This window comes from Euprymna scolopes, chromosome 6 (genome assembly GCF_053919585.1).
Source record: "Euprymna scolopes isolate OS-2025 chromosome 6, ASM5391958v1, whole genome shotgun sequence".
In the NCBI taxonomy this organism is placed as follows: Eukaryota; Metazoa; Mollusca; class Cephalopoda; order Sepiida; family Sepiolidae; genus Euprymna; species Euprymna scolopes.
Genome location: NC_136487.1, coordinates 71,986,181 through 72,013,440, shown reverse-complemented (window position 1 = coordinate 72,013,440; position 27,260 = coordinate 71,986,181). Strand labels below are relative to the sequence as shown.

Sequence of the window (27,260 nt, the reverse complement as noted above, 5' to 3'; positions counted from 1 at the left end):
TGGAGTTTTCCTGGAAAATCTGTTTTGGTACTTTTTTTACTCATATCATGTTTAATGTTTGTGCAAAATTTCAAAAAATTCCAAGGCGTAGTTATTGAGAAAAGTGCGGACAGACGAACGGACAAGAGTGAATTTACAGGTCCACCCACATTTTGTCGGGGGAGGGGGGGGAAGGACATGTTTCAAAGCTAATTAAATGCTTAAAAGGACAGGCAGCAGAGTCGAGACTAAGAAAACAAAAATTGCTCATGGTGAAGCTAAACGAGTTTCCAAACCTGTTTGGCTTGCCAAGTCTAAGGATGAGAAGGAGACTTTTACTAATGTTGTACCTGACGACAATAATTTCTACCAGATATCCAAACACAAATGGATCGTGCTAATAAGGATGTTACAAGTGAAAAGTGTATCATGAATAATGCTAGTGAGATCACTCATTGATAAGGATAGCATGAAGGCTTGTATTGAACATTATTGCAAGACTATCAAATGTTTACTTTGATTTGTCAAGTCACTCACTTTTTGATTCCAATGTTTTTTTTTTTTTTTCTTTCTGATACAATTACCGGTTCTGTACTAAATTGCTGATTCCAATCTATAAATATAAAAGCGAAAATGTATGTATGTATGTATGTGTGTTCGCTTTTTCTGTGTGTCTACAAAAGGCTTCTTTCAGAGAAGCGGTCGGTCGGTTCACAACTTTTTAAAACATTTTATATCGCATATAAATCGTGATATCTCACAGTTAACAACGAAGCTCGCCTGTCTATTTAATTTGCTCGATTTCGGGAAGATAAATATTCAATATTTGTTGCTCGCCGCATGTGGGTTAGTCTTTTTCCTATAACATCTTGGGGGAGGGAAAAAAAGCGTTCAGCAGTAAATGAAATCCCGCAGTCAAACTTCACCTCATCAACTCATTAAAACGGGCACCTGCCAAATCCAAGTAATTAAATAAATTCAAACGTGTTTCCGTAAGCATGTCATGGTGGGGCAATGGTTAACGTCGCACGTTTTTTTTTTTTCACAACTTTGCCATAACGGTTTGAGTTCGATCCTCATACTTACTTTTTTTTTTTTTTAATCCCCCCCACACACCCCCAAACACCCGGGCAACGCCGGGTACCCCTCGCTAGTTGTTTATAAATCTCAAAGTATTTAGCTATGAAGTTGCTATTTTTCTCGATTACTGTATGCGGGGAAAATAGAAGGCTTACCGCAAAAATGTACTCCTGTCTGTCTGTCTTGCGAACTGAGAAGGAAAAACGAAAAAATCCAAGATGGCGACCGTGGTCTCTTAATGCCCACAGGCTCTCACAGATCTCGAAAAATCATGTCTCTCACGTGATTTTGAGGTGCGCCTGGGCCCCATAAAAGCAGGTTGCTGGGGAGAGTGGACAGAAGCATTCAGACCTGTGTAGAGTGAACATTGTTGTGCGACTCGTCAGACTTTTTTGATTCACCGTAAAAATACATGTTACATGTGCAAATTTTTTTGAAACATGTGGTGAGATGGACAGATTTTAGTTTTCCTGGTTGTTTAAAAATCAAATACTATTTCATTATTACTACAAGCAGTGAAAGATTTTGTTTTTAAACAAAATCAAATAGAAAAGACGATTTAAGGAATCGTTTTTGGTATCAGATAATCAACGCAAATTTTTCTGATATTGAAAAAGTCCCGACTCCTATGAATTTTTTGTGTGTGCATTGATATTCATATTAAAAACCCTTTTCTATTTATTTAAAAAGAAAATACAGCTTTGTTATATATGTGTCGTGGAAATGGGATCATCTACAAAAGATCTAGCTAATTTGCATATTCTTTTAAACATTCATTTTAATTAATTTTCTAGTAGTTTTTTTTTTCTTTCTTGCAGGATGATCATCTTCAATTAACTATTACGTGTAATTATCTTCATGCAGATATTCTACATGATTTATACTTGTGTAATATTTGCGTTATTCCGGTTTGGCAGTGGTCATAACAGCATAAACGTTAGGTTTTACCCCGTTCTTTTCCTCCTTTGCGGTACGGGTTTGAGCCTGCCTTCCTACTACCACTTTTTTTTTTTTTTTGCTCAACATACACATCCAAACACCCGGGCAACGCCAGGCTGAAATGCTAGTATATCTATAAAACTGAAAATGTCTGTCTGTCTGTCTGTCTGTGTACATTTCCCTACCAAATAACTGTCAGTTTTCGGTCTAGAGACTCGAGATTTGACATAAGGGGTATTGAGATTTGGGAAAATCTTTTTAATCGGTTTTCAGCCAGAAATTTGACTGTCAAGGGATCAAAGTTCAACGATTTGACCTTTGAAAATTCTATCAAACTCCTCTGCTAATTTTGGGTCGAAACACTTGAAATTTTAAATGTAGGTTACATGGATTAAATTTTTTAATTTGATTTGAGCCCAAAAAATAAATGTTAAGGGGTCAAAATTGGGGTCAAAGTTAAAAAAAAAAAAATTACTCAGCTAATTTCTGGTCTAAACATTTGAAATTTTACAAAGGGTATTCAGAGATAGGGCAAGCTTTTTAATTGGTTTGGGTCGAAAATTTGAGCTGCCAAGGGGTCAAAGTTCAAAAGATTTGACCTTTGCGGTGCCTAGCAAACTATTCTGCCAATTTTGGATCTAAACATTTGAAATTGATAACATAATGGGTATTCAGACATGTGGCAAGCATTTTAATCAGTTTTGGGATGAGAATTTGGCTGCCAAAAGGTAAAAATTGATAGAGTTGACCTTTGCAGATTCTACCAAATTTATTCGCTAATTTTGGGTCTAAAGACTTGAAATTTTAGATGTAGGTAACTTGGACATGAGTAAAACTTTTTGTTTTGATTTGAGACCAAAATAATAAATGTTAACGGGTCAAAATTAAAAGTATTTACCTCTGTGGTCTCTACAAAATTACTCAGACAATTTTTGGTCTAAACATATGAAATCTTACATAAAGTGTATTCACATGTAGTGCAAGTTATGAACAGTACATATCGCCTGAGCAAATCTGGGCTGAACTGCTAGTCTATATATCCATAAAAGTGAAAGTGTCTGTCTGTCTGTTTGTGTGTGTGTGTGTACATTTCCCTCCGCAATAACTCTGTCAATTTTAAGTCTACAGACTCGAAATTTGATATACAGGGTACTGAGATTTGGGAAAATCGATGTGATCGGTTTTCGGCCAGAAATTTGGTGATTAAGGGGTCAAAGTTCAACAATTTGACCTTTGAGAACTCTACCAAACTCCTTCACAAATTTTGGGTCTAAACACTTGAAATTTTATCTGTAGTTTACTTGGACATGGCCCAAATATTTTAATTTGATTTGAGCCTAAAACCAATGTTAAGGGGGCAAAATTGGGAGCAAAGTTAAAAAAAAAAAAAAAAAAAAAAAATGACCTTTGTGGTCTCTACCAAATTACTCAGCCAATTTTTGATCTAAACATTTGAAATTTTACATAAAGTTTATTCAGACATAGGGCAAGCTTTTTAATCGATTTGTGGCCGAAAATTTGGCTGCCAAGTGGTCAAAGATCAAAAGATTTGACTTTTGCGGTGTCTAGCAAACTATTCAGACAATTTTGGGTCTAAGCATTTGAAATTTTACATAAAGGGTATTCAGACATGCAGCAAGCTTTTTAATCAGGTTCTGGGCAAGACAATATGGCTGCAGAGAGGTTAAAGTTGAAAGAGTTGACCTTCACAGACTCTACCAAACTCTTCCATCAATTTTGAGTCTAACCATTTGAAATTTTAGTTGTAGGTCACCTGGACAAGAGCCAAACTTTTTAATATATAAGTTATGGACAGTACATAGGGTCCGAGCAAAGCTGGGCTGAACTGCTAATATATATCTGTTAAATACACAGCATCTACTTTCAAAATGTTTCATCAAATAAAATTTGTCAGATATTCGTGTGTGTGTGTGTGTGTGTGTGTGTGTGTGTGTGTAGAGAGAGAGAGAGAGAGTGTGAGTTTTACAGTATACATGTGTATCAAGAAGTTGTTAAAATGTATGATGAGTCATCCTTGTAGCCTTCATTCTCAAATCTTAACCCTCGGTCAAACCTTACACTCACCTATACACTCAACTCTTAAGGTTTTTGTCTATATAACCAGCTGTTTTTTTCCGGTTTCTAAGGCTACAGTATTTTCTCTTACAGGGAGTAGAGAGTAATAAAAAGAAAAAAGTGATGATTCAGCTTGGTTCAATGCAATTCCTATTCATCTTTTTTTTGTATCTTTTCACATCTTTATCCTTCTCTCTTGCTTTATTCCTTTGTTTTTTCTTTTCCATGCTTTCTTCCTACATTATCCTTCTCACGTTTACAACTTGCCTATCTTTATCTCCCTCATCACTGTCTATGCATCTCTCCTCCCCCTTCTCTGTCTATGCATCTCTCCTCCCCCTTCTCTGTCTATGCATCTCTCCTCCCCCTTCTCTGTCTATGCATCTCTCCTCCCCCTTCTCTGTCTATGCATCTCTCCTCCCCCTTCTCTGTCTATGCATCTCTCCTCCCCCTTCTCTGTCTATGCATCTCTCCTCCCCCTTCTCTGTCTATGCATCTCTCCTCCCCCTTCTCTGTCTATGCATCTCTCCTCCCCCTTCTCTGTCTATGCATCTCTCCTCCCCCTTCTCTGTCTATGCATCTCTCCTCCCCCTTCTCTGTCTATGCATCTCTCCTCCCCCTTCTCTGTCTATGCATCTCTCCTCTCCCTTCTCTGTCTATGCATCTCTCCTCCCCCTTCTCTGTCTATGCATCTCTCCTGCCCCTTTTCTATATACTGCTCGATGCTATCCTCCCTTTTTCTTTCTCCCCGCTGCCGCACTCTCTCTTTTCGTATCCATAACTCACTCTCTCTCAAACTTGTGTCAACGTAAAACATGCATTTTCCTTTTCATAAAAGTTTTAGAATCATTGTCAATTTTTAATTATTTCTTTGTTTTAGGTTTTCCAAGATTTGGGCACAGAGATCTTGGAGGCGGCTTTTGAAGGCTACAATGCCTGTGTCTTTGCATATGGACAAACGAGCACTGGAAAGACATACACAATGATGGGAGATCCTGTAAGTAATCAACTTGCTTTTCACAAGTTTCTCCTTATGAAATCTTTTACTCTTGTGTGTGTGAATTATATATTATACTAGCAGGAAGAGGGCGCCCAGCATGTCTCGGTCATAAAAAAAAAAAAATTGGGAAGTGGGGGTTGGTTGCCTTATCATCAAATCTGGTTTTAATAAAAAAAATTGTGACAAGAGGGAGGGGCGTCATTTGGGCGCCATCAGCCAGAAGTGAAACCGAAAGCAAAATTTTGTAAACAAGAATGTGCAACAGCACACAAAAAAAAAATTAACTGCAGTAGCCAGACTCGAACCTGTAACGCAATAATGGAAAAGAAGGTTAAAAAAAAAAAAAAGCCAACATATTAGCTGTCTTGCCCAAGCGACTTGTAACATCACAGGCTTTCTAACTAACTACTTTTAAGCATACGTCGAGATCGCAAAGCGTCAATGACTTGACAAAAATGTTGACGCTAAAAACTGACACCTTGCAAAAAACGGCCTAGTTGATGGTCAAAGAATTAATACTTTTGACCAATTTTTGAATATTTGTTTGAGAAATGGATCTTCCTAACGATACTAGTTTTCTCGGTGTTCGTTGCATGTGTCGAAAGTTTTAGCGAGATATACAAACACACATACATTCACACGCTGACAGGTGAGATTTATATTGGAGATGTACCTATGTGGAGATATATATCAGTTTCCAGGATAAAGTTGACGCAGTTTTGAAAGGAAAAATAAAACATTTTTGCCATGGATAATTCTTGCAATAAATTTTACAAAAGGTACCTTCCCCCCCCCCCCCCCCCCCAAAAAAAAAAGGTACACAATGTGGCACAAGGCCAAATTGAATGAGGAAGGATCATGTACCATCCTTTTGATCTAGTCTCTTAAACTAGTTCCAGTCATCACAATATCACATTCACATTATGGACAATCTTAATGTTGTCCAAAGGTTTTGATATTTTTTGCAAAATTTCGATTCTATCAGTTGGGCGTGGTGGTTTATACTAAAAAGCAGGCAATATTTAAAGTAAAACAGAATTAAATTTTAGGTGGTTCGTAAAAGCCTCCCAAATTAATCTAGATAGAAATGAGCTGCTCAGTGTTTTCTGAGGTCTTTCCACCGTTGAAAACAAACAAGTCAATTTCTAGGTGAAGGTGGGAATTATCAGGGGTGTAAAAGGACACAGGGTTGATATATTTTATAAATTCAAAGTTCGTCTCTTATAGAGGGTGTTTTACCAAATACAGCTCACTCAGTCCTTGGTGTTCTTCAAGAGACCTTTGGACACCAGTTGGATTCTGGCAACCAGTTTGTCCTTGGTGCTAGATCAATTTTCTGAAGCCAATACTTGAGGTTTGGATCATGGTCACTTCCAAGTCTGCTGAGTGTCACTTAGTGTTGCCTGATAGTAAAAATATGTTAATAGCTAACATAGGAAGTAGAGGAAATGGAAACTTGGACTTCCGCATCACTACAAAAATATGACCAGCTTAACTATGGGGATCCAACTCCTCGATTATGTTAAAAATAAACACTCTTCCAGGAAAGAGGTGCTCAACTGAGCTTTAATCTATTTGCAAAAAAAAAAAAAAAAACCCTCGTCTAGCTACAACTGTCAATATTTCCTAGAACTGTCTATCTGTGGAACAAAGTACCTTTGGGGCTGCTTTCCAGCTGACTATAAAGTAGTTGTTTTCAAGTCTAATGTAAATAAGTTCTTGTTGTGATATCCTCTTATGATTAAACCCTACCAAGTTACACCATTACTGATCATTATGGTGTTATCTCACCACCAACCCAACCCTCGTCAACACTTATCCTAGAGTGGTCCAAGGGCCTTGATAAACAGTTACTAACAAGTTAAAAAAAAAAAAAAAAAAAAAAAATCAATATTGATTCAAAATGTAGAACAAAATAAACATTGGATTTGTTTGTTTTGTTTTTTTTGCTTGTTTTGTTTTTTAGTTTTCATTTCCTAAAAAAAATATTTTCATCAAATAAATTTTATTAGAAAAAAACCCAAAAAACGTTAAATTCTACATTAAAAATCCAAATACTGAAGACCAAGTGTTATTATTATTCAATAACAGGCATACTTAAATACAACTTTATATTTAAGTTTTGCAATATTTTAAATTGAAAGAATCCTTGACTTGTTGGTAAGAAAAAATCAGAAACTGTATGCCCACTTTATTGGCAGAATCAGCTGGTCATATTTCTGTGGTGATGTAGCCATCAAAATTTTCATCTCCATTTCTACCCATCTTCATTTCTCGATTGTTTTGATGTACATTATTTAAAAATTAAACATCAGTAAATGTAATTGATTTTAAAAAATCACTTTGCAATTTTGTTTTTCAGAATATATGTGTACATACAAGGTGTCTTGAATAAGTTTCTAGACTTTTTTTCATATGAATACTTTTATTGATAGTACACACGAGACTCTAGTCCCCTTCGAAGTAATCTCCTCTGGCTGCAATGCAGTTGTTGTACCATTCTAACAACTTCTGGAAGGCCCCATGGACGTCCTCTTGTGTGAGCGTGTCAATGATCCTTGTCACAGCTTCTTTCATCTCAATTGTCTCATAGCAACAGCCTCAAAGGTTTTCTTTGAGCTTAGGGAATAATCAAGTCGTAGGGAGCAAGGTCTGGGCTATAGGGAGAGTGAGGAACAGTCTTTATGCCAATCTTGGTCAAATAGTCTGTGACCCGGATGAAATTGTGGACTAGTGCGTTATCCTAGTGGCCAGCACTCTTCAAATCGGGTTACATTACCCCGATTTGAAGAATGCTGGCCTCTTCCAACAGAATCTCTTTCTGAACTCCCTTAAAACCTCAACATAGTATTCCTCGTTGACTGTCTGTCCGGTGGGAACCCAGTGCATGTAGATCATGCCCGTACTGTCAAAAAAAGGGATCATAAGTTTCTGGGTGGATTTACTCTATCTGACCTTGTTGGCTCTGGGAGAGCCAACGTGCTTTCACTGGGAACTGTGTCTCTTGGTCTCTGAGTCGTAGCAGTAGATCCAGCTTTCATTGCAGGTTATCACAACATCAAGATCTGCGGGAGCTGAATTGATCGGCTCTATCCTCTCTGTCATGACGTCTTTCTTTCTGATCTCTGAGCACCCTTGGGACAAACTTTGCGCAAATCTTCCGCATCTTCAGTTCTTTGCAAATAATTGTGTGAACAGTTCCCACACTGACATCAAACTGTGCATTTATCTCTATAACCAAATTAATAGTATATCTTATGCCACTCTAAAACTGATGCCTGATTTATGTAAGATGGCCCAAAAGCAGTCTAAAGCATTCCATACGTTTCTGTGGCATTTTCTTTCAAGTTTAAAACAAAATTTTGTGGAATATCATTCTTCTAAAGTGTCCTCATATCCAGATAGGTTTTGATATAGCTGTTCATTTAAACCTTAACTCATAAAATTGGTCAGTCATCTCATAAGTAATAACATACTGAATTTACAGGAGTTTAGGATAATTTTAAATGCCTATACAAAAAAGTCTGGAAACTTATTGAAAGCAGTTTGTAAATATAGCAATCCCCACCTCCATGAGTAGAAAGCAGCTATCCAAAAACCTAACTGCCCTGTTTTGTGGTTCAGATGAAAGACCAAATCGCTCTACCTATTTGCCACATCTTCCTGTACCCATAACATCACAGCTGCGATACATAGCTTTTTTCAAATTCTAATTGGAAAATTCCACATCTAATTTTTATCCGTACATACTAATCTTATTTTTACACTTGTATCACTTATCTTATTACATAACAAGGAGCTGGATCGACCAAACAATATGGTCGTGTGGAGATTATAAAATTACAATAAACAAATGTTTAAACCTCGACCAGTACCCCATCCCCAGGATTGATGATTTGTATGCAAAGTTGCTGCAGGGAAAGAAATTCACCAAGCTTGACTTGAGATCAGCATTCCTGCAGGTTTCATTAGAGGAAAACTCAAAGCAGTACCTTACAATCAATACACCATGGGGTCTCTACAGGTTCAACCGCCTCAGTTTTGGAGTAAAGTCAGCTCCTAGTATCTATCAACGCTGTATGGACAATCTGTTGGCAAATGAACCACATGTTGTATGCTATCAGGACGACGTACTAATTACAGGATCATCAGACATGGAACACTTGATCACCCTTGACCAAGTGTTAAGGAAACTCTCAGAATCTGGTCTCTGTGTTCGCCTGGATGAAGTACAATACCCCGTTCATTTAAATATTTTCAAACTGGCATAACTAGATTATTGGCAGTAACTTTATATCTAGTTGATAGAGCAAGTTAAAAAAAACAAAAAAAAAAACAAACAAACAAAAGCTAATACTCAAACTTTCTGATTTGTTTAAGGAAATTCTTGATTAAGGAAAGGATTTTTTCAAGCATGTGTGATGTATGGAAAGTGAAACCTGATCAGTCATCATCTTCATAGCATTTCACTCCATCTTGAGATTCATCATCTGACAGCATCCGAGGCATCCCTAAAGTCCACATGGGAGCATTCCTCACTTGGGGGACAGTCTGTGAGAATGCGCATAATAATCTGCACATCAGCGCTGCAGGCTCATCAAGCATCCTGTACAACATAGCCGCACCTGTGCAGCTTATTCTGCGTTTTGGCAACCGTTGCTTGGGCCCGGTTCAATGTTACCCACGGAAGTTCAGAGCCAGGAGGTCTTTTTGGTACCTTGTTGTTGTTGTTTTTAACTGCTTCATTCCATCAACACTGACAGAAAGACACTGGTGTTGCTTGTTTGAGACTTATGACAATGGTAAAGCTGTTGTAGGAAGAGCCATCAAAGAGGGCTGTTGGGCTTTTGGATGGCTACTTTCTACCCATGGGGGAGGCAGTGGCACCTCTTTGTGTCTGACCAACTGCACTCGTCTCGTAAAAAAAAAATACAAAAGAAAAATACTTGACAAGTGAAAGTTGGATAAAACTGACGTGAGAATGATACAATGTATGTTAGTGGTTAAGATTGGATCTGATGAGCTAAGAGGAAGATTAAATCTGGACAGTATAGGGAGATGTGTGCAGAACAGGAGCCTTTACCTAACAATTACTAAATTACTCTGTCCATCTTGTAACTTTAGTTTAGTAAAATTTCCTTTTATCCTTTAAGTTTTTTATTAAACCTGGTAGCCAGGTTACAACAGTATCTATTGCCCAGAGAAACAAAGAGGAAAGAAAAATGTGTAGAAAAATATGTACAAAATAAAGTTTTTTTATTTTTTTATTTTGAGGATATATTTGGTTATTTGCTTATTAATATGGTCTATCCTTTTCTTTTTTTTTTTTTTTTAGGGAGAATCTGGTTTGATTCCAAGGATCTGTGAGGTAAGACTCAACCCCCCCCCTTCACTCTTGAAGTCCCTAGATACCGAAAAGCCTTCTACTCTAATAGTTTCTTCACTCGGATCGGTAGATTCTGGAATTCCATTCCTGTTTCTTGCTTCCCTGACTGTACTAACCTGCAGAAATTTAAATGTAATGTGAACAGATATCTCACTTTTCAATGTCTTACAGTCCCTTGTTAAAGAAAATCACAAATAGTAAACCCTTACGTTTCAAGTGGCAATATGCCTTGTTTAAAACTCGCACTGGATGACTGACCACCATTGAAAGTTATTAGGGGTGGATGTCATAAATAATGAATAGACTAGTTACTGCATCTAGCGAAACACTAAACGAAAGATAAAATAAAGTATGTGTTGATGTAATTCATGTGAATGAAGTAGATGCATTTTGCAGCTGTTTAATTTCACCTTCAGGAAAGCAATAAGTCGGCTAATGAATCTTGGAACATTGCCTGATGTTTATTGACAAACAAAAAAAAACAAAAAAAACATCTTTTCCAAACCGAGATAAATAAGGAAATAAAAAGTAAATTGAATTAAGGATATTCAATTTCTTTAACAGCCTATTTCAACCGATGAGACTTCACAGCTGTTGTCAATAAAAAGGTATGGTATTAGCATGTTTATATACCATTAAATGCAGTACTGTTGCCACATCTGGGAAGGAGCTGCTTAGAGCACCCCCCTTTCCTACCTTAACAGAGTTCAAAACCGGCTTTGAAACCTAGTAGGTGATGTCCTTTTCTCCTCCTTGCACCTTCTTTCTCACAGAACAGACGTTACAAGCCTATCACTGTTCCATCATTATCTTCATGACAACTGCTTGACTGAGCTTCCACGTATGGTCCTACTCCGCAAAATATTCACAAACACTTATCTAGCTACAACTGCTGTCAACAATTTCCTATACTCTCTATCTGTGCCTAAAATTAAACACAAATCACATGAATAAAGTATCTTTCTTAGAACTTCCTGCATGTGGAACTCTGTACCATTGATCTGCTTTCTAGCTGACTACAACATGGTCCTCTTTAAGTCTAATATAAACAAGTTCTTGTTGAGTTGTCCTAACCAAAGTCTGCTCAATTTTCATCACTACCGATCATCCCACTGACCACCTTGCACTCATTGACCCTTTTTTCATGAGTGGTCTTATATATAAAAAAAAAAAAAAAATAGTGACATAATAAAAAAAAAAAAATATGGAAACCAATATCCTTTGCCCTGAACACATGCACAACTCCAGTTATTAACTCCTCCTTCTTTCATCACATGAAAATAGATCATTAATTAATGCATTTTAAGGTTGGTTTAATGAGTAGTGTGCTAGTTCTTTGCTAAATTCCTGTGTTTTTTGATATTCGTTCCACTAGCAATCCAGATATCATTCTAAGAGAAGCATGCTTCCTCCTAGATACGTCATGGACATAAAAAGAAAATAAATAGTGGTCAGTTAGAAATATTTTTGCTCAATTTATTTTTTGTCTATAGCAAGAAAGAATAGGATAAGTGGAACATTGTCATTGATTGATGACAAATAATCGTTGGTTCTTAGAATATTTTCTAGCTGTCATTATTCAATGACAATATTCCACCTTTCCTATTTTATTTAATGTCTTACTTGTGTTAAATATGGTTTGACTTTAGATATATTTTTATAGATTCATTGATCAGCGTCCATCTTGTAGTAAATTGGCTATCGACTTTGGTTTCTACAATATAACTTCTACTAATACTCGTTAATACTCTTTTAATTATTAATATTGTTGAAATTGTGAAAAAAAAAAATAAAATAAAAATAATAATCTCCACTATCTTAAATGAATCAGGAAAGAAATTTTCATTCTATTTTCATGAGATGTTATTTCTACCTTTTCTTTTTACTGAACTGATTGATATGCTTTTAATTTATTTTTAAAACTTTCCAGTTTGAGACTTTTCTTTTTTCCAACATTACTAATCAACACACCATCCATCTGACACTTGTATCCCTTCTAGTTAAGGAAATAGATCCATACTTTAGTGTAACAAAATGAAAACCTTGTCTTTGTTGTTCTTTCGTAAGTGTCGTAAGAAAATTGTCGAGAGCATATTATTAACCCGGCCTCAAGAGGGAAACAATATGCCCAACCCTTCATTTGGCTTAATAGGTTCGGTAAAATGTTATAAACATGGATACATTATTGTAACTTACATTTCATATTGATATAAAGTTCAGTAAAAATAGTGCTTGATCTAAGGCACTTTTACACTTTTGTTGTCTTTGACTGATTCATTCCATCAACACAGGCAGAAGGACGTGTTCAAAAAAAAGCCTGTGTTCAAAGCGTAGTATATGTTGGTTTATGGCTGATTGCGTGAGTTGCTCTCTCTGGGGAATGTTCCTCACAATGAAAAGTGACCTTTTTTTACTAACTATTCTTTTATAGGGCAGCAAGCAAATAGGGAATGGCATAATTTACATTAGTGGTCCCCAACTAACCGTAACACCTGGAATCACAGGTGGATTTTAATCCCTCACGCTCACACACACACACACACACACACACACACACTAATATTCATCTTTCTTTGGATTTCATGTTCAAAATTCTCGACTTAATATTCAGAGACAATATGGACTAAAACAAATAAAAAAAACATTGTCAAGGCTACTGCAAAGAAGATGGGCTCCCTCTACCGCGCTAGAAAATTATTCAAGCTTGTCAGTATATTTTATCTCTATAGAACCACCGTTCGCCTATGCATGGAATATTGTTGCCACATCTTGGCTGGTGTATCTACCACTACCCTCTCCCTCTTAGACAGGGTCCATAGGTCTCAAATCTTATGTCCTGAACTATCAACCAAGCTAGCTCCAACCTCTGTCTCATCGTCACAATGTTGTATCCCTGTGCTTGTTTTACAAGTACTTGTATGGAACTTGCTCTGACAAACTTGAAGTACTTGTACTCCCTTGACATTAATACCCTTGACTCACCCGACAAGCAGCAAAATTCCACCCCTTTACTATAAGGATCAGTAAATGTCAAAACTTCCTACTTTTATAGTTTCTTCCCTCAAACTGCTAGAATCCCCTCCATTTCCTGCTTCCCTGACTACACTAATGTGCAGAAATTTAAATGTAAGGCAAACAAATATCTTGCTGCTCAACTCTCTACTTAATACACTTGTAGGCATAGCCCCACATATTAGTTTCTTATGCCTAAATGGCAAAATGCTTTGTTTGTGATTTTTACAGTTTAAAAAAAAAAAAAAGCGTTTAATTTAAAAGATTAAATACAAAAGTGTATTTTATATAAAAAAAATAAATCCATTAAACCATTTTATCATTTGTCAATTTTAATCCATGCATTATTTTGGATTATTCTTCTCATCTTGGATGTTTTTCTCACAATGTTTCGGTTGATGTAACTTTTAGTCGTCTTCAGAGATGTCTTGTTGAACTCTGGAATCTATATGGAATTTCAAATAGAACCCCTTTAAGACATGAGGATACCTTACTCTTGTTCAATCAGCCATGACTGGGTAGAAATCTTAAGTAATCCATAATTGTATTCCTTAGTACTATTCATGCCTAAGATTGTGAGAATACCATTCCAAATATTTAATCCTCATCTCCAATATTCTGAAACATAATTTTAGCTCATGTCAGAAATATGGATGAATGAACATCAGCCACCATATTCATTGTTTTCTGTTATTAATGTGATTGGTTGAACATGTCTCATCGTTTGAACAACAGACTTGTAACTCACTAGGAAGTCATAGCTCTTGACATGTTTAATCTGCTAAATAAATAAATTTCATATGAATTAATCTTTTACACATTTCGACTGGCTTGATTCTGTTGTTGGCAGCAATTTGAGGATAAGAATATATTGTTTTGTGATTACATTCATTAAATTCTTCAGTTTCAATTATGTATGAATTACCTACATAAGATCATATAATCCATGCTCATATTAGATGTTAATCTAATTGTGGAGACCTTTAAGCATTATTCAGTACAATAATGGTGTTCAACCATGCCTCGTACAAATCCAAATAATTGAGATCTAGGAAGCAAAATGTTAGGAGTTATGTGATCATGAAAATTTTCCACCACCCATTTCTTCATTCTGTGAAGGTTCCTTAACCTTTTCTGATGTCAAAAGTGCTTTACTCATTGCATCCGAAGTCTGTGTGGACAACTTTTCAGATTGTTTCTCCCGATACATGCTGTTTTTTTTTTTGTTTTTTTCAATCTATTTCATGGATTTTATGGGATTGCCACCAACGGTGTGCTGTACTTGCTAAAAAATTTCCATCTTAAGCTTTTGCAAACTTTATAAACGTAAGATCCTTTGACTTTTAAGAAATGGTTTCTATTTTTAAATTGCAGTATTCAGGTGTTATAGTCACAATAACTGTGCCTTTTTATTTGTTTCATAATTGTCACTGCTGCTATTGATGATTCTGAAAAGGTCAAATAATATTCCTGCTTTAATAACAACTAGTCTGGGTGCCCGGCATTGCCCGGGTGTTTGTAGGTGTGTTGAGCAAAAAGTTGTAGGCAGACAGGCTCGAACCCGTGATGCGATGGCAGAAAAGAAAGTAGAGGTGCGTAAGGGTGTTAGTTGAGCAAAAAAAAAAAAAGAAGGAAAATTCCAAGTGCAAAAAAAAAAAAGTGGTAGCACGCAGGATCGAACCCATACCGTAAAGCAGGAAAAGAAAGTGGAAAAAAAAAAATAAAGTGACATGTTGTCAAACCGGAAGTAACATAGGTTCAAATTAAGGCTAGACAATCGAAAAGAGGCGATGACTTTCAAAATATTGGCAACAAAAGCGACCCCTCCCTGTAGAAAAGTGCCTAGTTGAGGGTGAAGGAATTAATACTTTTGGCCAATTTTTCAATATTTGTCGTCCGAAGGGTCGCGCTTCAAAATGATACAGATCTTGTGAAAATCTGTTGCCTTTGTCGAAAGGTTTTGCGAGATATACAAACATACATACATACATTTAAACAGACAAGTGAGATTTATATTATAGATGTCTTCAATTATCTTGAGCATCATATATATTTTAATAATATAACTATCGACAGTATTATGTATCTGTGGATAATTATACTTTTAAAAATATCTACGTCGCTCCACATCTCGGAGCATCACATGGGTGAGGGAAATATTTGCAATGACCCTTTAGGTAGTGCTTTCTGTTCAAATGTATTGCAGGCAAAATAAGTAAATGACATTTACAAGTTATACACTTAGTACCAGTGAAGATTGGCTTGGTGGTAGAGCTTCGGGCCCAGACCTTGGGGTTCTGGTTCTGAATCTTGCTAGCTCAGCCATGCTGTTCTGTCGTATAACGATAAAACACCTGTCTGTGGATAATTATATTTAAACAAATATATTTCTCTCCATCTGTGGCATCACATTGGTGAAGCGGGAAAAGTTATTCCCAATTAGCATTCAGGTAGTACTTTCCATTCAAATTCATAATAAAGGTAAAATAAACAAAGAATATTCACGCACCATGTACATATACATTTGTTCTTTTCTAAATAATTTCTGCAGATTCGTAATTTCTATATTTAAAATTGGCATCTGCTCTCATGAGTTTTAACAGGTTAATATTGTTTATTATTGTTGGTAGTGAATTCCATCGGGTTAGATTATCCTGCTCGTGGGACGTTATGCTTTAAGCCAAGCCCAGTATACAGAGAACAGGTGTGTGCATATGTGTAAATAAAGGTGTGCATTCATGTATGTGTGTACATATGTGTATCGACATATGCATAGGTGTTTGCATGTGTATACAAATGCATGTATATGTATTTTGTATATGTATGCATATTAAGAAGAGCTGATTTGCTAAGCAGGTATTGTATTGTTGAACAGATTCTGAATAGGAGTTTGCAATAAAAATAATACCAAGATGAAAGGATTGCGAGAGGAACACACCGGAAGACAAAAGATTAAAATAAACATGTTGAAGACTGAGCCTCATTCAGGAGTCGGTAGGTAAAACTCTGATTGCTTCGGGCATTTTACATACCTATAGCAAGAAACAAAAATTCGGGCATTTTACATACCTATAGCAAGAAACAAAAATATTGATATTTAAAACAGGTAGAAATCTGGTAGACCTTAAATTTGTACCAAGAAGGTATCAAAACCTACTCGCATGAACTATTGACTCTGTGTTTGAGTTCTGGTGGAGCCATTGTGTCACATTCATTAAGGAAAGGCATGAATCCATCTCTCTTCCTCTAATTATGGGTGAAATGTTCTTCACTTAGACAATGTATCTTGTCTAAGTGAAGAAATCTCTGAAATAACATCAATTATTGGTGGTAATCTTATTCTTCAGATATCAGGTCTGTTATTACAGACATTGGTGATCATGGCTCTTCAGTCTTCTTTGTATTTGGTCTTTCTGACCCTTCTGAGACTGAACTTTGTTGTCTTCCTCTGCTCTTTTTCCGGCTATTTTTTTTTTCCCTAACATCCAGCTTTTTTTTCCAAGCTGTCCGTCAACATTTAATCTTTAATTGTCTGCTGTAGACGGTATTACGTTGTGATCTGCTGTACTCTACCTTACGCATAACTTCTTCATTTGTCTTCCTTTCTGACCATGAGATTCATAGTATTAAAAACCATATCTCTGTTGCTTCCAAACGACTGTTTCTGTCCCAACATTCACAACCGTAAAGGAGAATTGACCATATTTACGTCTTCAAGATTCTACTTTTTGTGTTCCGTTTTGTTTGTTTTTGTAAGACGTACTTCGTTATGGAAGGTGGATTTTGTCATCACGATTCTTTTAATTTCTTCATCATTCTTACCATCAAATGTAATAGTGCAACCCAAGTACTTGAGTGTATCCACCTGCCTAATGGTTTCACCTTTACATTTGATATTGCATTTTGGTACTTCCACCTTTTTAGGAGATAACCATGCATTCTGTCTTCTTAGCCCTTTCCTTTCGCTTTCATTCGTCACTGTGTTGAAGACGACAATTATCTAGGATCACATATCAGGAACTCTGAGAAAGACTTTTACATTAGAAAGGGCATGGCAGGGACTGCTTATAACAAAATGGATAAGATCTGGAAATCCAATCTTGCTCGCAAATTCAAAATCCAAGTTTTCCGCATACTTATTGAGCCAATCTTACTCTGTGGATCTGAAACTTGAACTCTTTCAGCAAAACAACAGCATCGTTTGGATGGATGTTACACACGTCTTTTAAAAAGAGTGCTCAATCTCTCATGGCGAAACCGCCCAACTTTAGAAATGATATATGGAGACTTACCGAGAGTATCAATCTCAGTTTGCAAGAGACGTGTTCAGTTTGCTTGGCATTGTGCACGTGAACTTGTTTCATCATTTGTACTGTGGAGGCACCCATCATCTCACAATCAATCACGAAAGTTTACTTTTCTAGATAGGATACAACAAGATACATTTATCTCCAAGGAAGATCTTTTGGGTGCTATGACAAATAGGGAATACTGGAAGGGTGTAGTGACTTCAATCTCTTCTGAGGCCACAAGATGATGATGATTTATTGTAGTTTTTCTTTGGAGTCTGCGTTGAGGACAATTATTCGCATATAGTAGCATTCTATCTATATGCTCTTGACATTTTTGAAGGCATATGAAATCTAGACTTCAGTGTTAAGTGAGTCGATCTTCTGCATAGTACTCACAAAGGTTGTGCCTAATGATTGTTTGATTTGCATGAAGTACTCCTCATTAGCCCCAGCCATTCGTTAAGCTGCAAGATTGCAAGTGTTACCCCAGCTGCAAAAACCTAGGAAGACTTAGCTTCCACATGCAAAGTCGGGGAAAGTTTGGCCCAAAACACGCAAGAGAATGGTGCAAAAGTACTCGTTTCACACCATTGATTTGTGGATCTACGTATGACACTTCTTTGCTTGCCACACAGAAATGACCTGAGAACAATGGATCCTGATGCCAACTCCTCGATTTTCATCAGTCCTATTAGCTGGCTAGCTTTGACACTACCATGTTGTCACTATTCCTACCACTGTTAGGAAGGATCAGGCTTTATGGGCTGCTGTTGCTGGTCACACTCTATGAGCAATAGAAATTCTGAAAAAGGTGTTGGCGTTTGTTAACTTTTTAATGTCTTCACGAAGACAAGATGCGACACAACGTTTATTTGGTGGCATGAAAAGGATTTGTTGAGTTGCAAGAAGAAGTGAACCTTTTTAAATTCAAGAAGTTAAGGTGAAGTGTTTTTACTGAATATTTTTAGATTTTGTTCGTTAAGAACAAAAAAAAAATAAACCCTCAAATTCAGTCTTGAAGATCATGTGGCTCTACTTTACAATTTAAACATGAGTTTTTTTCTTTTCTACACATGTTCATTACGCACAACAACCTCTTGTTTCTCACATTTAAAATGATAAACATTATTCAGAAGATAACCTATTTTGTAGCTGTCAGCCACAATTCGATTTTGATGCTGTTAGTTTTTGTAGGTAGGTGTTGGTATTCTACTCTGATGACGTTGGCAGCAGAACATTGGATGGCCATGGAGGAGGAGAAATCTCTAGCAGATCAATCGTCCTATGATATGAAGAGTTACATTATTCAACTGCAGCTATGTGGATGGTCTAAGGACAACGGATAGGTGCAAACAGGCGAATCAGATGCCACAAAGCTGGAGAAAGTAATGGCACCCCACCCTATGTATTTTGCCAAGTTCAAATCGTGATGTCTTCAGCAGAATCGGACCAACAATTGACCGAGGCCTATGGAAAATACTAACCATGATTTTTATCTACGGCATGGAAAATGCCACGACACAAGAAGTTGGTATCCTCCCACATAAATTATTGTAAAAGATTTCAGATCAATCATGCTATTAAAATTTAACGTATCTGAATCAAGTATTCATGTGACTAACTTCACAGACCAAGTGGATGTGTGTTTCTTTAGGAGAGGACATTTATAAAATTTACCTCTTCTATCACAGTATATTTCCCATTACTAATCTTATGATGGTGGTCATCCATGCTTGTCGAGAGTCAGTTGCTAACATAAATATAATAATATATGTGTTCCTCTCTGTTATAAGGTGTATTAATTCTGTTGTAGAGTTAAAGTGCCATTTTTAGTCATGTCACTAGTGAAAAAATACTGGGCTTCTCTGATGTATTATATGTTCATGTGGAAATCAGTTGTCCATCTAAAATGTCATAAAATAGCAAATGTATTTCCTGTTCATCACTTGCTTGAACATGAAAGAACACTCTAGAAGAATTGACATTGGCACAAATGTCTGTTGGTTGTTTAGAAAGGGTAATGTTTAAAATAAAATACGCATCAAGTGCGCTTGAAAGCCAAATCACAATGTAATATGAGGAAAATAAACACAGTTCAAACATTTCAAAATACAACCGCTGGATACAATGCGCAGCTCTTTACAAACAGACTTTTCTTTCTCCAACTTTACAACATAACAAGGAAGAAGAAAAAAAACAAAAAAAACACTGAAGATGGAGCATATCTCTGAAATATATTTGTTATAAATTTCAAACAAATAAGATATTTGTTTATTTTCCTCATATTACGTTGTGATTTGGCTTTCAACCACACTTGATGCATATTTTATTCAAATTAAATCAACGTTTCTATATGAACTCACATCCTTGATGTTAATGTGTATAATGTTTGAGAATGACAATATTTGTATTGAATTAAAATGTTTATCCTTTTGTTTTTGTTTCATTTATATTGAAGGACTTTTGCCAATTTTTTGCATAGATATTCCTAATCTTCAATTAAATCTGAGATAAAATAATTAAGACTCAGCCTTTTAAGCAGTTTAGGTTGCTCGAGTCAGGAGAAGCATTTTAGGTTGCCCTAGTCGGGCGTTTTCAAGAATCTAAAGTTGAAAAATCCATCGATATTAAGGATTAAGAAATTTTTAGCCATTTTTTCTTTGATGTCTTGTTTAAATATTTGATGAATTAAAAAATGCTGTGATTTATTTAATTTTTGTTTTCATCATCAAGCATCTCTATTTATATATAGAATAATAAATTTAAGTGTAAATTCCTTCATTTTCCTCTATATATATATTAGTAATTTAAAAAAAACAAAAAAGCTTGATTCAAAATTGTCATGACATGTTACAATGTAACAGTAAACCATTTTTTGCTAAGAATCACCGGTTTCAGTTAGTTGTTTTATAGCATATCAACTTAAAAAAAAAATTATTTCATGCCAAATTGTAAGCAATTAATTTAAACAAGCTATTATCTTAGTAAGGGTGGAATGAATTAGGGTTCATACTCTTCCAATGGTATTACAGCTTGAAACTATAATAGTTTCAACTGGGAACTTGATTTAAGCCATTTCCACACAAGTTTAGTTGCTTTATATATATATATATATATATATATATATATATATATATATATATTAAGTAATGTGATTTATAATTTAAAAATTTTAAAAATTTTTAAAATTTAAAAATCAAAATTTAATTAAATTAAAAATCAGTTTCATAAGAAGGAACAACAACAAAGTCAATTATCTGTACGATCGTTTCGGAAATCCGTGCTTTTTATTTGTGGTATACATGAAGTCACGTAGAACAATTATACATAGTTTTTTTGGTAAGCACGGTCTCCTCATCAGCAAATTTAGGAGGATTTCTATTGAATTGAAAAGACACCAAAAATAAACCTAGCATTAAAAGTAAGGCAGATGAATCTTTTGGTTTTTCTTTTTTTGAAATCAGGAACTGTATTTAAAGTAGTCATTTAGATGTTTGCTATAGCTTTTTATTTTATTGAAATAAAAATAAAATAAAAAGCTATAGCAAACATCTAAATGACTACTTTAAATACAGTTCCTGATTTCAAAAAAGAAAAACCAAAAGATTCATCTGCCTTACTTTTAATGCTAGGTTTATTTTTGGTGTCTTTTCAATTCAATAGAAATCCTCCTAAATTTGCTGATGAGGAGACCGTGCTTACCAAAAAAACTATGTATAATTGTTCTACGTGACTTCATGTATACCACAAATAAAAAGCACGGATTTCCGAAACGATCGTACAGATAATTAACTTTGTTGTTGTTCCTTCTTATGAAACTGATTTTTAATTTAATTAAATTTTGATTTTTAAATTTAAAAATTTTTTAAAATTTTTAAATTATAAATCACATTACTTAATATTGAATTAGCTCTAGGACATTTAACTATTGAGCTTATTATATATCTAAATTACAACGAGCATTTCCTGTATTTTAATTAAACTAGTAATTTCACTATTACATTAAAATACACTTAGCTCTTTAGACTATTATTCTAATCTCCTTTAAATTATATGTATATATATATATATATATATATATATATGCCTTCACAAACAAAAAAATTTACATTGCTTTTTATTATAGTGCAGAATTATTAAAAAGTGGGTCTATTCACCTCATGACAGTTCTGTAATGATGAAACTTGAGAATAATTAATAATACGTGAACCCTTTAATAAGCGAAAGCATGTCAAACTGCTATGAAAATTGAGAAAAAACAGTTTACACAACAGAATATAGCATGCCAACCCTCTTCTGTATCTCGCACCGTAGTTCCACTTCATCTGGCAGAACGGCTGTAAGTCGATCAACAGAGGGAAGATCTGCAAGACATTCATACATACATGGAGGCTGATAGGGTTCAGTAATGCTAAAATGGATTTTCCTTGCATACCTGCTGGAAATGAGTTTTTTGTAAGCCATGACATTTTCTAGTTCAGGAGTACTATGAAACAGTGTTGATGAAATGAATTCAGAGGGCAAATCGTTGCTGTTGTTTAAATGAAAAAAAAAAAAATGAATGCCTGTTTGTACGCAATTCCTACAAAAGGGCAATGGCGGAGGGGAGCACAATATTGAGAATGGCAATATTTTCTGTTTTTGCAATTATCATAATTACTCCAGGCTTGCTTCCTCCTTTTCCTTCATTCTTTTCTTTTTGCTTATTCCTTTCACACTTGTCTCTTTTCCTTTTGTTCCTCCCTCTTTTCCTTTTGCTCCTTCCTCTTGCTCCTTTTCGCACCTTTTTTCTTTTGTGCCTTTTTATTTTGTGACACAGGAAATTTAGTGAAATTTGAGTATTAATAAGAAAACAAAAGCTTTAGATTCCCAGCATCCTTTTAGAAGTCATAGTTGATGGAAATTAATCCATAATTATTAAAATATATTTTCTGACAAAATGATCAGAAATATGAACGATATTTCCTAAATACCTATTAATATCGGTATTACTGAAATATCAAAAACATCAAAACTTGATATAAAAAAAAGCAATCGGTATCATCAGTTCTTGTGCATTTTATTACTATTATTATATGGGCATTAAATTATTGAAATAAGTCTGATTTTATTTAAAATGCTTTTTTTTTTTTTTTACATAGGCATCACCACTTATCAAGGCCCAGAAGCCACTCGAGGATAAGGATTAAAGTGTGTACAGTAGTTAATTGAACAATATAGTAATCGATAGTAATGGAAATTTGGTAAATTTGTTAACTTAAGTGGAATGGCTCATCAAAAACTTGTTTATGTTGGACTTGAAGACAACTGTATTGTAGTCAGCTGGAAAACAGGAAAACGGGAGACAGTTCCACAGGCGTGCACTTCTAAGAAAGAAGCTTTGTTCATGGAATCTATGTTTAAGTTTAGGCACAGATAAAGAGTGGTGGGAATTATTGATAATGTTTTCAGCTAGACGTTTCAAGAGATTAGATCATTCCTGTAATGATCTGCTTTCTGTTGATTCTAGCGTAAGGCTAGTTCTGAGCAATTCTAGTGGGTCCACCTACTTCCGTGTGAGAAGGGGTTAGTTTGTTGCTAATCATCTGAGGCACCCTGCTGATAATGCTGATGGTGCTGCATAAACATCTTTTGTAGAGCACTTTTTCAATCCCACTTTCTGATCTTAATGCCACAGTTTTTGTGGTGGGAGAGAACTAAATACCCGGCATAAGATGTTTTTAACTGGCTTATTTGATTCTGTTGACGTGGGGGTTCCTCTTTTTTTTTTTTTTTTTTTTTTTTTTTTAACTGTTCCCTTAGAGAAGGGACTAATAAATAGCTTCAATTGAAAGTGATCTGATGAAACTGACTAGATTCGAGTTTGGCACACGCAATTCATTAGCTGGTCATTCACTTCACCACCACCATCCTTTTATGCTCAGTTAATTTTGCTAATATCTAAAACAGAATTTCAAATATAAAGTCAAGTAGATATAAAAAAAGATGACTGAACTACAATGGATGTGAACTATAATTTTGATGAGTATTCTTGTTATGTCCTTGAAATATTGGAATAAAATTTACGTTTATATATATATATATATATATATATATATATAATCAGGGCTACTTGCCATTGCTTGGGGCCATATAAAATTAAATAGAAATCTGTATCTTTCTCTTTTCCTCTTATCCATTTCCGCCCTTTTACGTAACCTTTTCTTTATCTTCCCAACTCCCGTTTATTTTTATTTTTTATTTTTTTAATTTTTTTTTATGTGCCAAAAAATGTAATTTAGATATCAGAACTATTCCTTTTACATGCAATACTGTAATCTCATATTTATTTCTCCTTGACAATGTTGTATAGAACAAAACACAATGCTGCTGCTACCAGATCAGACTGTCCGAAGATATTGACTTCCTGATTCAAATGCACTGTACATCAAAGTTTTTGTCCCTTTATTTCTTTGCAAAGCTTAATCAGGTTCTCTAAAGCAAAAAACAAAAACATCCCCCCCCCCCCCGCATTTATCCTCTCCTTTTTGAACCCAGTCAATAGGAAAACTATGCTGACTGTCCTCCTACAGAGAGTAAAAGTCCCTCAATGGGGCCACCTGTTGGCCATTGGTGATGAGCCTTGATGTTTTGAGACAGGATCTTGGTGGTTGAGCAGACCTTGACCTAGGTACAAATAGGATATAGCCTTGCAACATACCACTTTGTCCCTAATCTGGGCTAGATGATTGATCGATTGATCGGTTTGTCATGTCAAACCCTAATCCATAAAACATCAACATCCACATAAACACACAAGTATCACAAAAAAATTATTCTCCTAACCATTGAATTAGAAGATTGGCGGTTTTAGGGTCAATCAGTGTGAAGAAATGGGTAAATAACATTGTTGTACTCTCCCGCCTTTTATTGGTGTTTTCTTGAGTAGTGAAACAAGAAAGAACAAGCCCCTGTTAACCCCTTCAAAAACGAGTATACCACCCCTGTATCGCTGTTCTAAGAAAGTGAATGGGGTCCCCCCCCTTTGTATTTCCCATTAAATTGGGCTCCACATTGAGTGGAGAGCAGGGATGATGAAAATTAGAATAAACATTCATGACAACGAAATCAACTGAGACCACCTTACATCTAGTCCAATTCAGACACTGAAAATAGGGAAAAGTTCCCGAGATTTATTATTCTGAAAGCAATAGACAACACCCCATTGACAAAACTATCTCCATTTTTAATACAAAGGGTAATTTCTACAAAAATAACACCCAAAGCAATTAAAAATTTATGAAATGGGACAATCTTAGTGGCGGTAGAAAAAAAAAAAAATGGGAAAATTCTATGACAAAATAATTAAAACCTATTCCCATGGAAAAATGAATATATCAAAGGGTGTTATTTTAAACAAAGAATTATTTGTTCAATTGACACAATAAAGATGGAACTAAAATCCCAAGGCTTAATCGACATAAAAAGTATGCATTAAAAAGAATGGAAATATTATACTAACAAACACCTACATCATAACCTTTAACACCCCAAAAGACCTGAAAGAAAGAATTGGTTATTCAATTGAAAAAGTCAAACTATTTATACCAAACCCCCTATGATGTTAGAAATGTCAGAAATTTGGGCATCATGAGAATGTATACTATAACCGACCGGCGTGTGGCAGATGTGCTAAAAAAAAAAAAACTCTACGATAACACAGATGAATGCACAAACATGTGTAAATTGTGGGAGAGGACCACCTTGCCTATGTAAGGACCTGCGATATATGGAAAAATAGAAAAGAAATTATAGCGGTAAAGCAAAAACAATACTTAATTTCCTGAAGCAAGGAAAATTGTAGATATATGGGAGACAAAAATTATGCACAAATTAAAAAAAAAAAAAAAAATCACAGAAAAAAGTAATAATTATGATATACTCATTGAAAAATTAATGAAACTGAACTCGAATGATTGGCAAACAGTCATAACCGAAATAAAACCTACAATCACAGATATCACAAATGTGAACACCTACCCTGAAATATACCAAGACAAAGATCAAATAAATCAAGACAATAGCATCAAACCAAACAAAAATAGAATCTCTACAAATAGCAATGCACATGAAAAAATTGAAATGGCTTAAAATATTCAATATATATATATATATATATATATATATATATATATATATATATATACACATATAATGTGAAAGTGTCTGTGTACATTTCCCTACACAATAACTCTGTCAATTTTTAGTCTACAGACTCGAAATTTGATATACAGAGTACTGAGATTTTGGAAAATCGATGTGATCGGTTTTTGGCCAGAAATTTGGCGATTAAGGGGTCAAAGTTCAACGATTTGACTTTTGGGAACTCTACCAAACTCCTCCGACAATTTTGGGTCTACGCACTTGAAATTTTAGATATAGGTTCCTTGGACATGGATCTAACTTAATAACTTGATTTGAGCCAAAAACAATAAATTTTAAGGGGTCAAAAAGGGGGTCAAAGTTTTTAAAAATTGATCTCTGCGGTCCCTTTCAAATTACTCAGACAATTTCTGGTCTAAATATTTGAAATTTTACATAAAGGGTATTCAGAGATAAGGCAAGCTTTTTCATCAGTTTGGGTCGAAAATTTTTAGTTACCAATATATAAATGTATGTATATCTGTTTACATGTCTGCCTTAAACTTTCAATAGAGGGAACGGATTTTCCCAAGATGAGTATTGTTTTAAAGTTCGACCTTTCATACGACAAATATCGAAAAATTGGCTAAAAACATTTATATCTTCCCCTTCAACTAGGCACTTTTCTACGGGGAAGGGGTCACTTGTTTCACCGATGTTTTTGAAAGTTATCCTCTCCTTTAGATTGTCTAGCCTTAATTTAAAAAAATATCGCTTCCGGTTTGGGGGTAGTTGTGACAGGATAAGTGTTAGGTTTTACTCTGTTCTTTCCCTCCTTTGCGGCATGGGTTCGGGCCTGCCTTCCTACTATCACTTTTTTTTTTTTTTTTCTTTTTTGCTAAACATACACATCCAAACACCCGGGCAACGCCGGGCTGAAATGCTAGTATATATATATATATATATATATATAAGATCTTGATGAGCTAAGAAAGAATCTTTTTAAATTTTTTAAATCCAATTAAAATTAAGGAAATTATGACTATTTTTGTGCCTCACACATTTGGATATTTTTCCCTCTTTAAGACCATATGCATTTAGTCTCATTTTATACTACTTTTTCAGTAAAAATGCTATATCTTTGTTAAAACATAGGATTAAGCAATGAAATTTACCCTATAATTGTATTTTCATGCTAGGAAAATTAAAATATACTACTGAAAATCTGCAGTAAATGCACATAAATATGCTGCAATTCCTTAAAAATACCAAATTTAGAATACTTTTAAAAGAAAAGTTAAAGAACTCAAAGCTGAATTGTAAAGTATTATATGTACAAATAACTGAAATTGAAATCTAGGACTATTTAAAAATG

At 35.1% G+C, this 27,260-nt stretch overlaps 1 protein-coding gene across 7 annotated transcripts in view; it reads left to right on the top strand.

Moving 5' to 3' along the window:
- LOC145277684 (uncharacterized) overlaps nucleotides 1-27,260 on the top strand; it is a 377,033-nt gene that overhangs the window by 192,800 nt on the left and 156,973 nt on the right. For all 7 annotated transcript variants that reach the window (XM_080129364.1, XM_080129369.1, XM_080129366.1 and 4 more), the window contains 2 exons: nucleotides 4,955-5,071; nucleotides 10,410-10,442. In XM_080129364.1, the coding sequence (XP_079985490.1) occupies nucleotides 4,955-5,071; nucleotides 10,410-10,442 (150 nt within the window). The remainder of the gene's footprint in view (nucleotides 1-4,954; nucleotides 5,072-10,409; nucleotides 10,443-27,260) is intronic.